This window comes from Chelonia mydas, chromosome 22, assembly GCF_015237465.2.
Source record: "Chelonia mydas isolate rCheMyd1 chromosome 22, rCheMyd1.pri.v2, whole genome shotgun sequence".
In the NCBI taxonomy this organism is placed as follows: Eukaryota; Metazoa; Chordata; order Testudines; family Cheloniidae; genus Chelonia; species Chelonia mydas.
Window position 1 is genome coordinate 3,875,608 of NC_051262.2, and position 14,524 is coordinate 3,890,131.

General features: G+C 50.0%; 1 protein-coding gene across 26 annotated transcripts in view; it reads left to right on the plus strand.

Annotated features, from left to right (window-relative positions):
• ST3GAL4 (ST3 beta-galactoside alpha-2,3-sialyltransferase 4) overlaps positions 1–14,524 on the plus strand; it is a 178,082-nt gene that overhangs the window by 82,627 nt on the left and 80,931 nt on the right. For 12 of the 26 annotated variants that reach the window (XM_043534244.1, XM_043534242.1, XM_027828664.3 and 9 more), the window contains one exon: positions 13,010–13,085. The exons of 4 other annotated variants lie outside the window; for them this stretch is intronic. Coding sequence is in view for 7 of the 22 variants with exons in the window: in XM_043534236.1 (XP_043390171.1) it covers positions 13,010–13,085 (76 nt within the window). In the remaining 15 variants the exon portion in view is untranslated. Of the gene's footprint in view, positions 1–476; positions 673–9,286; positions 9,386–9,414; positions 10,169–10,213; positions 10,344–13,005; positions 13,086–14,524 lie in introns of those variants that run through there. 10 more of the 26 variants (XM_043534238.1, XM_037882247.2, XM_043534245.1 and 7 more) reach the window with 9 other exon arrangements.

A 14,524-nucleotide genomic window follows, 5' to 3' on the forward strand; every position in this document is an offset into this window, starting at 1 on the left:
ACATTTGGGGCTGGGAATCACAGCCCCCGCTCCAACTGTAGACATACCCAAAGGGTATGGCAGTGTAACAGATCTTTGTGTGGGTGGAAACAATATGGTAGAGACCTTGCAGATTCTCGAAGAATTCAGGATGTTCTAGGCATGCTCAAAAAGAGTATTTGTGGCACCTTAGAGACTAACACATTTATTTATCTAGGCATGTTCAGAAGCTTGTGTGCATGTGTATGTTTAGATTTGTCACCTGTGTACAAAGCCCAGGCTGTGGGATGAGAGGCGATCCAGTCTGGACCTCAAGGTTGAATGTCTGTGGAAGTGATCCACCTTGCTGCCGATTTTTTTGGGGGTTGTCCTTGTAGGTAAGAAGCGAGCTTACCAAGTCTGAGATAACTAGTTCAAGTTTCCAGGTGTCAGCGGTGGGATTTGTGTTGGCACCACATTTCGGTTTTATGTATCTTATTCTTTTCCTATTGGTGCAGATGTGGATTTTTTGTAACATCAGTTTCACACCCACTGACGGAGCGACTGTTCCTGCTCCCTAGCATGCTAAAGCTGCAGTGAAAATGGCGGAGGGGCTGTCCTATTTACATTGATTTTATTGAAACTTTCTGGACAAGACCTTCCCCTTCTTCATTGTTGCAATTTTCCATAGCACAAAGTCTAACAAGCCAAAAAGTAAGTGGAAATTTTTCTTAAGGTGTGTGCTGTAACCTTTCGACCCTCTCGTATGGAACATGGTTGATCATAAACACATTTCACTGGGTCAGTTTTGGTGCTGACCTAAAAAATTTCCTTTTTTTTTTTTTTTTTTTGCTTTGAGCAAAGGAATTTTCCCCCCCCTCCCCCCAAGGGAAAAAACAAAGTTATGCAGGTCTCTGGTCTCCTCCCAACCCCTATGGGGATCTTATGTGGCCTCTGTCACTTTGGTATTTGCACATTGCGCTCCTTACTGTGTGTGATTGTTTCCAACAACCCGGTGAAGTAGGACAGGCTTGTTATTCCGGTTTAACAGATACGTCACGCCGATTAAGAGGTGTCTCTTCGAAAGAGATGATGGGTGCTGAACTGTTCTGAAAACCTGTCCCCAAGTGCAGGTGCTGAGCACCTGGAATGTGGCCTTGTGTGGCTCCCTCAAGCTTTCAGAAGGATTGTCTGACTGGGCTGTGAACCCCACCCAGTTCAAAGCCTCAGCCACAGACCCTCCTTTCTGAGGCTGCCGCAGGCCCCTCCTTGGGGCAAACAGCATGTGTGTAATGCCAGTCCCTGATCTCTCCTCCATCCCAGATCCGGGAGCTTGCTGTTTGGGCACCCAATGAGCTTATTTTTGTTTTGGGATCTGCTATGCAAATCTCCTTCCTGCATGTCCAATCCCAGGAACCCACCCTGCAGGTAATTCCAATATGCAACAGCCTCCAACTAAAAGAAGAGTCCAGTTGGAAACCCATTACCGAAGAGCCGGCATATTTCCTTCGTAGTCAGACCAAGTATAAAGGGTGGGTTTAACATCTCTCTCCCTCTGGAGACTCAGGCCCAGTGGATCCTCAAAGGTATTTAAGTGTCCAACTCCAATGGGAGTTAGGTACCTTAAAACCTTTGAGGATCTGGGCCTCGCTCTCCCATGGGGAAGGTTGGATATCGCACGTGGCTTTCTCCTTGGCAAAGCAGCAAACCTGCCGGAGTTCTAAACTCTCTCTCCTTCCTTGGCGGCCTTTTGCAGCTGGCACTGATGAGCTCCAGATCAATCTGTGTCTGTGTCGAGCCCGCACCTGGAATGCTGGGCATGGCCTTGCTGATGACTCGGTGCCAAAGAGACTGGGAGGAGAGGTTCGAAGGGAGGGCAGCCAAACTCTCTGGAGAACTTGAGGCTAGGTTTGATCAGAAAGGGTAAAGAAATGTAAAGAAAGGAGCAATGGGGAAGACAACATCAGGGGGAGAGTGACTGGTTCCCACACAGCTCTGCCATAGTTCATCACTTTTCACCCACAGCCCCTCTGCTGTCCTAGTCCCCTGCTCTTTGGTACAGCTCTGAATCCGGTCACGAGCTCCCCCGCAGCTCTGCTGATGTCCCACAATCTTGACCTGCAACACCCCTGCTAGTCCAATCCTGCCCCCTCCCTTCCACGCAGCTCTGCTCGTGTGCATCAGTCTGGCCGTGCAGTGTCGACTCCACGTCAGATGGATCCTGCCCGTTTCATCCCATTGTGTCCTGTTACAAATGAACCCCGCCTCTGTTGTGGGAGGCCTGAACAAATTGCCTGCACTCTTGTACCTTGCCACTAGCCTCGTTGTTCCCTCGTAGATGAATGTGTCACTATGTCTGTTCTCCATCACTGGCCATTTTAAAATCCAGATTGGAGGTTGGGCTAAAAGCTCTGCTCTAGGAATTATTTCGGGGCCGTTCTCTGGCCTGCGTCGTACAGGTGGTGGGACAGATGGTCACCATGGTCCCTGCTGGCCTTGGAATCCATGACTATTTAAAAACCATTTTCGAGTGTTTAACAATGAGCTGGTGAAGCTTGTACTTGTGGAATCGCCTCCCGCGCAGATCCCAGCTCTCAAACCTGAGGGGCTGAAACTGAAAAACTCCTTCCGGAGTGTCTCTGAACTCTTTAAATATTGAATCAAGTCTCTCCTCTCTTTTCTAGTGTTGAATATTTCTGTTTTTTCTCCACTTAGGCTGTGGGAGAGAGAAATTCATTCAAACTTCATGCTTTAATTCCCCGCCCCTCCCCACCCTCTCCCCTGCAGCAGCTGTACAAATATAAAAGGAGTACTAGTGGCACCTTCGAGACTAACAAATTTAGTCCTCCTTTTCTTTTTGCGAATACGGACTAACATGGCTGCTTCTCTGAAAGCTGCACGAATATAGTTCTTAACCAGCTGAACAAAGGTCAGAAATAAAATAAAATACACCCCCCCCCCCCACCCCTCTCTGATAGCTCAGCCTGGATTCTGTAATGTTACTTAGAATCCTAGAAAATCAGAGTTGGAAGAGACCTCAGGAGATCATCTAGTCCAACCCCCTGCTCAAAGCAGGACCAACACCCACTAAAAATCAACATCCCCACTAAAACTACATCCCCCAGCCTGCCTGCCAGCTCCTTTTAGCTGGGGCTGGGCGAGTGGAGCTCCTCTTAGACCAGGGGTCGGCAACCTTTCAGAAGTGGTGTGCCGAGTCTTCATTCATTCACTCTAATTTAAGGTTTCACGTGCCAGTAATACATTTTCACTTTTTTAGAAGGTCTCTTTCTATAAGTCTTTATATATAACTGAACTATTGTTGTATGTAAAGTAAATAAGGTTTTTAAAATGTTTCAGAAGCTTCATTTAAAATTAAATTAAAATGCAGAGCCCCCCGGACCGGTGGCCAGGACCCGGGCGGTGTGAGTGCCACTGAAAATCCGCCTTTGGCGCCCGTGCCATAAGTTGCCTACCCCCGCCTTAGACATTGCAGAGTCCAACACCCCGTCACCCCCAAAACCAAACTCATCTCTTCAGCCAGGTGACCACCGCGGTGGAGCAGAGTGACTGCGCTGGCTTGGTGGCTGTTGGCACCCGGCATAGGCAGCCCCTAGCCAGCGTGGCTCCTCCCAGATTGCAGGGAGGGGAGATCCTTGTCTCAGGAAGCTATTCTGCAAGGATGTGCACGGTAGGGAGATGCTTCCGACTGGGGCGGGGTAGAAACTGCTGTACAGCCACTCCAGCAGCGGGAAGGCAGGTGCCGTTGTGCCCTCTGCCAGGGATAAACAACTGTGATTCTACTTCCGGAGCTCCGCCTGCCTCGTTATTCCAGGGCCTGGGCCTGGCTGAGACACAGACTGTGAGGTCACGTAACAACATCCAGGACTTAGCCCCTCGGCTGCCTGGTACAAAGCACTTGCTATGGGGCAGAACGCACCCGTCACGCTGCCGTGAGAGGAGTGCTGGGTACGTCTGGTTAGAATGCAGCTGCTGGACTGAAAGCGTTGAGGTTAGGGCATGCCTGGGTGTGTGGCTGAATGGGCTATATTGGGCTCTGCCGTGAGCAAGCCTGCCTTGGTAAACCTGAGAGGGGATCAGGGTCTTGCGTGAGAGAAACCTTCTGTCCCTGCTGAATGATGTGGCTCACACAGTACTTGTCCTGTCCAGGCATGCATTCAGCCTCTGTGTGCCCTTCCTCAGAACTGCTTGTTTTGGATACTGATCTCCCACCTGTGTTCCAGGTAAAGGTGGACTTCTGGGATGATCTCTGTGCTCTGCAATATTTCAGATGTCTAGCTATTTGTGTACACAGTCAGTAATTGGGGTATGACCATGGGGTGGTGTCAAGGCTGATTCCCCATTCTGGCACTTTGACTGCAGAAGGTGGGGGCCCGCAAGGATTCTAAAAATTAATACTGGCCACTCCATACTTGTATTCAGCTTCCAAGGTTAGAGCTTTTCTCTGAGCTTGGATGGGTAGATGCTGCCACCACCCAAGTGCAAAAACCCCTTTGAGAGCCCAGGAAGGCGCACTTGGGAATTCCTTCCTGTGGGGTTCCCTCAAGCCCTTTCACCCCCTCTGTGGGGAAGAGCTGAGACGGAAATCAACTGTTGCCACCAGCTAATTAAACAACGTGCACAGACCTCTTAGGGACACACAAATCCAGTCCTGTTCTTAAAAAAAGGTAAATTTTATTACAAACAAAAAGAAAGAAAAGACATCTGGAGCTTAGGCTTTTTGATAGGTTTAAAAAACAACAACAATTACAAGGATTAAGCATCAAGATTGCGTCTTGAGCTCCAGCTTAAAGGTTACACGCAAAACAAAAGCACCTGGGGTGACCACAGAAGAGTCCACAAGCCATAAAGAAATAAAAGGAGATAACCTGATCGCATCTTCCTAGACATTCCCTGACCTACTGACATATCGGGGGTTTCAAATGAGTAGTTTCTGGGTAGGATCTGATGATTTTCATACCTCCCCCTTCCTGCTCTCCGGAAGAACAACACAGACCAACAAAGGGGAAGTTTTTTCCCAATTTTAAAAAGTTCTAGCCTTCCCATTGGCTCTTTTGGTCAGGTGCCCACTGCCTCCCTTTTACCTATGGACTTTTTAACCCTTTACAGGTAAAGCAAGTAGAGAGCAGCCACTAACAGGGATTTTATAGCTCGCTGGCTGGCTGGGTGCCCATAAAAGGGAGCTCCTCTCCCCCCCAGCCCCCCACCCCTTATTTATCACAGGTGGTTACCCATAAGGGTTGGAGACTCCCACCCTATCTGCTGTATGAATAATGTGTGTGCTTTGGAACAAGGCAAAGGTCAGCCAGCCCCCGAGGCAGGACCTCTGTGATCTTCGGTGCAAGAGACTCAGTGTCTGCCCATGGGATGCTGGGCACCATGTGTTACTTTAGCCTGGTTTTTAAGGGGAACGCTCCCTAAGCAAGTCTCTCGTGACACCGTAGACGTTTCAGTAGCATTAATTCAACCTATATGCCAGGTGCAGTCTGGAATTTCTAGTTATTTCTGTCTAAAAATACTGGCCTTGTAATTTAGTTCCGAGAACCTCTTCTACAGCCCACAGCAGGGCTTTTTCCCTTGAAAAGGCAAATCTATTTTAGTCAAGTGATCTGAAATTTACCAGAATTAATGCAGAGTAAAACGTGAGAACGTTAACCTCCCTTTACATTTGTGTTGCATTCTCTGGAAAATGCCTATATATTGTCTTTGCTAATGCCTGTTTTTGCATTTCCTTTTTCACTTCTCCTCTAGAAGTGCATGAAAGGAAAGGCTTTAGAACAGTGGTATGCACACAGGTCTTCTGGGGGTACATCAACTCATCTAGAGATTTGCCTAGTTTTACAACAGGCTACATAAAAAGCACTAGTGAAGTCAGTACAAATTCAAATGTCATACAGACAATGACTTGTTTGTCCTGCTCTATATACTATACACTGAAATGTAAGTACAATATTTATATTCCAGATGATTTATTTTATAATTATATGGTAAAAATGAGAAAGTCTGTGCTTTTTCTGTCACAGTGAACTGTGACGCTTTTTTGTATTTTTATGTCTGATTTTGTAGGCAAGTAGTTTTTAAGTGAGGTGAAACTTGGGGGTACGCGAGACAAATCAGACTCCGGAAAGGGGTACAGTCATCTGGCAAGGTTGAGAGCCACTGGTTTAGAAGAGTCAGAGAGGACCCCAGGTATGCACTTGCAATGCCTGAACTGGAAATGCACAAGTAGGAGATTTTTCTCCGCACAGGGACTTTAATTCATGCTTCACAGCATGCCCGAGACAGTCTGCACTCCCTATCTGGCCACCATGCACTGGCGGTGTGTGTATGTGTGAGCACTGGTGACCTCTGCTGGAGCAGGACAAATTAGTGGTGGTTCTAAGGGAGCTGCTCCTTTCTGCTTGCCAAGCGAGCATGGCTGGTGCTGGGTGGAGATGGGGCACTGTCTAGGGCTGAGCTGGATTTCAGACAGTAAATCCATTATGCTAAGCTGATTTGTTTTCCTCGCTCGTCTAGCTGTATCCATGTAGCCAATAAAGATGCCAGGCCACGTCCTGCTTGCAGCAGGAGCACCTGTACCCTGACCCTAATTCCCACTGAGGCTGGGCACTTGCGGAGCGTTAGTAACTGGAGCAGCATTAAGATCAAGGAGAACAACACTTGGCGGGGCTAGAGTGCCTCAGTTTCCCTCAGCGGGAAGCCCAAGGGCACAGAGTGAGTCCGTGCAGAGCCAGGAATAGGACCCAGGAGTTCTGACTCCAGTGCTCTGCTTTGACCATTAGACGGTGTGTTTGCCATGCGTAACCATGGGATACCGCAAACCCTGTCTTCTCTGTGGGACTTGCCCATTCGCAATCATGGGCCATGACCTCAACAGCCAGTTGTTACCCTCCATCCCCAGGCCCTCTGAAAGATTTCAACTCCTCTGAGACAAGCATTGAGAAGCTAGGAGGGTGGGCAGGCTGCTGCAGCGGAAGAGCGAGCGTTAACTCGCTCTCCAAAGTTGAATGGGAGCTAGTTTGGCCCTTGTATCCGTAGGCTCTTCCCCCTCCTTTATAAAATAGTTCTGGAGTAAGAGAGCAGAGTGTGCTCAAGAGGAACTGTTAGCAATCAGCTACAGTGTGGTGTATCCTTGCTAATGGGGCCACTGGCAGGACTGAGACCTTAATGTTGATGGTGTTGACCAGCTGTTGTATCATGGAATCTTGTTACTTCAGTATTCCAGATGTGTAACCTGTTTGGGGACTGTTTTCACTGCAGCCCAGTCCAAGAAGTCCTCATTGCGGATCTCACATGTGCGTGCATGTGTTGTGAGCGTATTAATGGGCTGTATTTATTAATGCCACGCTGAGGTTGAGATTGGAGCTTCCTGGAAGTCATATGAGGTTCCCAGAGCAGCTGTAACTCGGCGCGCCAGGGTGTTACAATGGGAGCTTTCATTGCATGACCGTCATAAGACACCGCGTAATGTGCAAGAGAAAGTTGGGTCTGAATACAAGTTAGCTCCCCTTGGGCTCTTGTTTTATCAGCTCCTCCCAAGGTAAGCAGAGTCCAGCTTGGTCAGTGCTGCCGTGGGAACCTTGAGGGAACATGTCTAGCCTTCTAGGAAGAGCCGGCTGGTACCTGTTAAGTGGCACTCTTTCCTTCTGAGCCTGTACTGCATGCAGGGACCCTATGACGTGGCAGGGAGGGGTCATCTTGGCAGATATGTAAAACCAAAGGCTGGAACTAAAGGTCCCAGGAGATTCAGAGGAACAGCTGAACAATAATGTTGTGTTAAAAATTACCCTAGGATAATTATTGGTGCCATCGTGGTGTGCAATAAAAGGTTTTATTGGCTTTTCCTTGACAATATTTGCATAACAGTTATGTGAGTAATACATATCTCTGTTTCCTGCTGACACGCTCCACTGACCAGTGAAATGCAGCCACTTCTGTGATGGATCGTGTCAGCTGATTGCCAGCTTGCAGCTGCGATACACGGGTTCTTGGATGGGGCGCCAGGTTGAGGAGGGCTTGGGTTCTATTCCTGGCTCTGCTAGTGATTTGCTGTCACCTGGGCCACGTTGCTCACGTTTCTCTGTCTTGGTTTCCCTCTCTGTAAAATGGGGATAATGCTACCTTCGCTTTGAGATCTAAGGATGAAAAATGCCATAAGTGCTTATTCAACCTCCTCCACATCTATCCTCATCATCCTCGCCCTCCCGTTCTTTGGATTCTCTTGTCATTTACCCCACTGCCTCTCTAATGTTAGCAAATCCCAGTGCTACAGGGATGAGGTCATATTCTGCGTTTTCCCATGTGGCGTGTGCAGGCCGGCTGTTTGTTCTTTGATGTGTGTGCCCAGACGGGGTCCTCTTTGCATTCCACACATGCTACTGCCGCAGGGGCACCACACATCTTGCAGCCTGTCACTCAGGTAACACGTGCAGGCCGGAGCTGGAGTTGACTAGCAGCTGGCTCTAGGAGCAACGTGTGATCAGAGTTTATGGAGCAGCCTCTGGGCTTGAGGGTTTGAATCCTGTTTTGAGTGGGTAAAAAGCAGAGCCCAGTTGGAATGAAGCTCAGAGTATGTTCCCCCTGCCTGGTTACAGTACAATGACTATATACAACACAGGAGGTGTTATAAGCTATTAGGTAACATCTCCCGTCCTGCACTGCTGCGGTGGGGACTTGAGCCAAACCTGCCCTGGGCTGCTCTGATGGAACCTCTGCTATCTGCTTCCTCTGGTGTTCTAAGCGTTCATATTTGTCAGAGTGAAGCTGGGATTTGCTAGGGGGAACTTCTGCTGTACTCTGAGGACTACGGAAAGGAGGCTGGCTTAGGTTGCTTTGCTTACGTTGTATTTTGCCTGGAATCCTTGCAAACAGTGCTCTATCGATACGTACCTTCCACATGTATGTTGCACTCCTGAGTTGTTTGCCACTGAGACCTGGATAGCTGCATGTTTCCCTTAAGGGCTTACTGGTGATCTGGTCACCCCCTTGTTATAGACTCTTTACTTTGATGGCTGTTTGGTGTTCATGTGAAACGAGCTGGGTTTCTTTCTTCTAGTGGCGCAGGTCCACGTCCTTCTCCTTGGCCTCCCTTAACTCCAGTCTTGGCAGGAAGACCAGAAGGAATGAGTTGAGTGTTTGGAACTCCTCTAGAAGGGGTCCCTCCCAGGCTGGATTGAAACCTGTTCGAGCAGGACTTTGTGGGGTGGGGTGAGGTGTGTGTGTGTGTGTGTGTGTGTGTGTGTGTGTGTGTGTATGGAAAGCTGGCACTGTTGCGGTTCGCTGGCTTTCATTGCTCTCTGTCCATCCACAGGACAATTAAACTCCAGTGATGTCACTCTGAAACATTCCAGCAGCACTAAATGAGTTTCTCTGCTGTGGGCGAGTAACTGGAGAAGAGCTAAGCTGTGCGGTAATGGCTAGCGTGGGCAGGGGGCCTGGTTAACAAGATCATGCTCTCTTTGAGCTACTAACTGAATGGGCAGCTGATGGCAATGCGACAGATCTAATTCTAATTATGACTGTCACAAAGGTACTGGATTGTAGAACGGGGGAGGCTTGCTGAGCGATCCGAGGAGCGCTGTCTAGCAGGGTGGATAAATGGCTGGCTCACAAATGGGTTGTTGGATTGGGAGGCTGTCAGGTGGCTCAGGATGTGATACGGAGACAGGATTCACATACTTGTCTAATGACCTTGAAGGCTAACTCTGCGCTGCCTATGTTTCTGGCCCTCTCCAAGCGGGGCGGTCTAGTAAACATAGATGATCTATTTAAAAATACGGGGAGGGGAGACACTGAAGTGGCAGCCCATTCAGAGCAGGGAGATGAGGTTTGATGAGGCGGAGTGAGCCAGGGAAAGAACAACTCTCAGTGGAGACATAGAATTAGAGTCATCCAAAGCTCCACTCCCAAGGAGAATGAGGATGATGCTGGGCAACAAACTCACTGCATCCCACCATTTCTCTTCTGGAAATCCCGGATACCGCTGTGAGAAGCTGGCCTCGTTTCATGCTGCACCCTGGCTGCTGGGCCCTCCCTGCAGGGAACACACTTGCTGGTCCTTCTTTGACTCTTACCTGCTGTTTCTAAACTGGCTCTTGCAGTAACAGCTGTGATGAACGTGACCTCTAGATTAGCATCTGACAAGGTTTGCGTGACTCAGACTCATCGGGTCATGCAACACCCTGTGAAGTAGGTACATGATGATGATGTTGTTTGTTGGATCCGTTTTACAGATGGGGAACCAGAGGCAGAGAGAGGTTAAAAGACTGGTCCAAAGTGATTCAGTGGCCAGCTGGGCGCAGGAGTCCTGCTCTAACTACTAGGGGCTATTGCCTTCCATTGCTGACAAGGACAGCATACAATAGCATGTAAGTGGGGCTGCAATTCTCACTAAAACCTAAAAGTGGGAAGCGATGTTGCATGTCCCATCAGACTCCAAGAGGAGGAAGCAGAGCAATAGGAGTTAGGAACCCCCCCTGGAGGTCAGCTAAAGCTGGGGTGGCTCACAAGGTAGTTATAGCAACCCCAGCAGAGATGAGGAAGGTGAGAGAAGATGGTTGTGGATGGTAGTTAGGGAAGTCTTGGCCTACTGAAAGATGCTTTCTCCTTCACTGGTTTGTAATGTCCAGAGCAGCGCTGCTTCCATTGTTTCCCTTAGCAGGCTAAGTTCCAGTCCAAATAGATCCTGCCGCACCTTTGCCAGGACTCGCAATGGATGCCTGTGGACCACAAGGTCAATCAACGGAGGCCAACATACCAGAGAGGTCCCCGTCCTCTCTAGTGCCATGGGTATTAGCTGATTGCCTTGGGGGGATCTTAGCATCAGGATCCCCACAGCATCACTGATGCTCCATGCACTGAGATGCTAATACATTACCAGAGACGCAGCAGACGCTGCACCGGGACTGTGCCTGCGGCTCTCCACAAGAGCAGCCTGCGGGTGCAGGGAAAGGAGGGTGCGTGTGCATAAAACTTTATGCCTAGGATCTGGTTCTTTTCTATCCTCTCTTAAATGTCCCAGAGTAGCAGAGGTCTGGGTCAGCAAGAGGGAACCCCGTGGGCTAAGACACAAAACTTACCAGAAGAAGCCAGGCAATTCAGCTCAGTTTGTTTTTCCCTGGGGCTATTAAGTGTGCCATGCCACTTTGATGAACTAGGTATAGCAGAGCATCTGACCTGTTTGTTGGAATCTAAGCAGAATCTAATTAAAATCTAAGCAGCCAGGAGGCACAGCAGGGCGTGTAGTTATTGCTATGGTAGATTAATATATGTAAACATCCTCTCGACAAGACTAGGCTAAGCCACCCTGGGCTGGGCACTTTCAGGGTGACTCAAAATCAGCCAAAGAGTCTTGCAGCCTGCTGCTTACGGGTGGGGATGCAGCTTCTCACCCGCAGCACAGATGGCTCTGAGTTTCAGGCACCAGACGCCCCCTGATGATCTCCGGTAGCAGCTTCTGTTTCTGCTCAAGAGCTGGGATTGGTAGCATCTTCCAAGGTGAAATAACAAGCCCTGCATGGGGGCTCTGATTGGATTGCCCCTAATTGCACACGACTAGATCATGGGAGCAGGAGCAGTGGAAGAGATGGAGGGGGAATTGTCTGTTCAGAGGTTGAATTCACAGCTCAGCTGGTGTGTGGTGAGATGCATGGTGACATTCGTGTCCTCTAACTCCTCAGTCCCAGCACAGTGGGTTCTAGTGGCCCTGAATACAAGAAGCAATTAAGTGATGCACAATTTACTCCTGAGGGAATTCTGCGCCTAAAAATTCTGTGCATAATATTTTAAAATTCTGCAAGTTTTATTTGTCAATAAATAAATGCAGAGGCCACTGGCTGCATGAAAGTGGGAGATCACCCTGCAGCCCCACCACCACCACCCACCCCTGGGACACAGACTCAGCAGTGAGGCTGCACCCGACCCTGACACAGCACAAGACCTGGCCCTGCTCCTCTGTGCCGAGTGCACCAGGTGTGGGGCAGGCAGGCTCAACCAGGCAGGATCTAAATGTGAAGGGGCTCAGTGTGGGGTGAGAGGGTTCTGTGTGGGACAGTCTGGGTGCAGGCACCTCAGTGGGGGGATCTGGATGCACAGAGGCTCATTGGGAGTGGGGTTCCAGGTGCAGGGGCAATGAGACCCTGCAGGGGCTTCCAGGTGAAGGTGGTTGGGGCTCAGCGGAGGGATCTGGGTGTAGGGGTCTCAGCTGGGAGGTCTGGGTGCTGGGGGAGTGGGGCTGGGTGTGGGGCTGGGTGCAGCTTGTTAGAGGTCAGTGGCATGGGGGTCTGGATGTGGGGGCTCAGGGTGGTGCAGGGGGGTGGGGCTCATCAGGGTGGGGGTGTGAGTGCAGGGAGCTCGGGGGGGGGGGGTAGTCTAGGTGAAAAGGTGGGGGTCCGGAGACAGGGGGTCTGGATTCAGGGGGGCTCCACATGCAGTGGTTGAGGTTCAGTGGGGTAGGGTTTTGGGTATGGAGGGCTCGTGGGGTACGGGGTGAGGCTTGGTGGGGGTGTCTGGGTATGGGAGGTTTGGATGGACGGGGGAGCAGCTCCGGTACAGTGACCTCTCCCCCTGCAGGTGAGGAGCGATGGGGGCAGGAAGCAGGGGAGGATGCTGAGCTTCCTGCACCTGGGGGAGGTTTCTGAGGGTGGGTCTGACACAGCCCCAGCCACTCCTTTCAGGGTAAGAGGAAGTCCAGTCCTCTCCTGCCTCCAGCTCAGCCGGAACGAGCAGCTGATCCTGGCTCAGAATAGGAGCCACTGGCTGGGGTGTCCCCAGCTCCACAGTGATTTACCTCTCCGCCGGCTGCTCCGGGTGCCTGAAACGATGTATCTGCTCTGCTAGAGAGTGGTGCGTGACTGCTCTTGCAGCTTCCCTTTCCTTCCCTGCCAGAAAGTCATTTTTCTGCGGGGAAGCAAAGAAATCTGCGGGGGACATGAATTCTGCGCACACGCAGTGGGACGGAATTCCCCCAGCAGTAACAATTCCCTGTATGCCACTGCACTAAGTACTCCTCCTGTCTCTTGTCTTCCTTTGATAGGGGACGGAAGAGTGGGATTGTAAAGCCCCACCCTGCGGAGGCGCTGCCGGCTCGGCCTTGGAATGAGGGGACGGACGTAAGTAGCCTCCTTTTCCCCCCCCCAGCTGTTCCTTTTATTCTTTAACTTTCCTCCAAAGGAAAGGAGGGCAGAGCGGTGCAGATGTCGCTTTTGGCAGCACGAGAACGAAGCCGCTGTGTGCTCTGAGTGTAGGGCCGTGGTTCCATAAGTGACCCTGCTCCCTCTTAGCGCGATGGGAAGGGCCAGGAGGTCATGATCCCTGTTCATGAACCCCTGGGGTTGAGAACCCCTGCACGGGGGAATAACCAGTAATTGTGTTACCTGGAAAGAAGGCCCCAACCACACGCTTTTCTTCCAGTAACTTTTCATCCTCTTCTTTTCTGATAATGGTTCTTCAGAACCTGTGACCCCATGGAAACGCCAGCCTTCTATTTACCATTAGCATCTGGAAGGCACCCATCACCAGCAAAAAACCAGCCATGGGCTCTGGGTCCGTGGGGCGTGAAAGCCAGCCCTGCCCTCCCTCCGAACTCCAGACTGATCGAACCTGGATTTGATCCTATTCTGTATTGTTTAGCGGCCCATGCATTGACCCGCTGGAGCAGGGACATCTACGTTCACATATGACAGCAAGGATGCAGAGAGACATCCCCCCGCCCCCTCCCGGCCCGTTCCACGTGAAAGTGATTCTACATATTTCGCTCTGTGTGAGGGGCAGTCAGACTGTGCAGGCTGCATGGTCCGTTTCTGAATAACAGGATCACAGAGCTCTCACCTGGCCCCTTGAGGATGCCTACATGAGTGTTCTATGCAATTTCAGGTCAGATTAGTGACTTGCTGGGAAATTTAAATCATGAATCTAGTGCAGTCATTAAGGTGTGATTAATGCGTGCGCGTGCGTGACCTTGGCGAACTCCCCAACAGCAAAGTAGCTGAGCAAAATGTTATCTGCTACCTCTGGCCAGTGAATTACTGAGTATCACGGTGAAATGCTTCCTTATTTCTGGTTTCAGAGTAGCAGCCGTGTTAGTCTGTATCCGTAAAAAGAAAAGGAGGACTTGTGGCACTTTAGAGACTAACCAATTTATTAGAGCATAAGCTTTCATGAGCTACAGCTCACTTCATTGGATGCATGCAGTGATAGCTCACCTTTCCTGGTCACTCTTGTTACAGTCTGTATGGTAACACCCATTGTTTCATGTTCTCTGTGTATATAAAATCTTCCCACTGTATTTTCCACTGCATGCATCCGATGAAGTGATCTGTAGCTCACGAAAGCTTATGCTCAAATAAATTTGTTAGTCTCTAAAGTGCAACAAGTCCTCCTGTTCTTTTTCCTTATTTCTGTTTATTCATTAACAGAAATCATATGCAAATGCTTCCCTGGAAGGAGGGTTTTACCGAATAGAAAGGGTTGCGTCTGGCGAAAGATCTCCAGGTACAATCCCCTTGAGAGAAGCAGCAAGCGGCAGGGGGCACTCGCAAGGATGCATGGG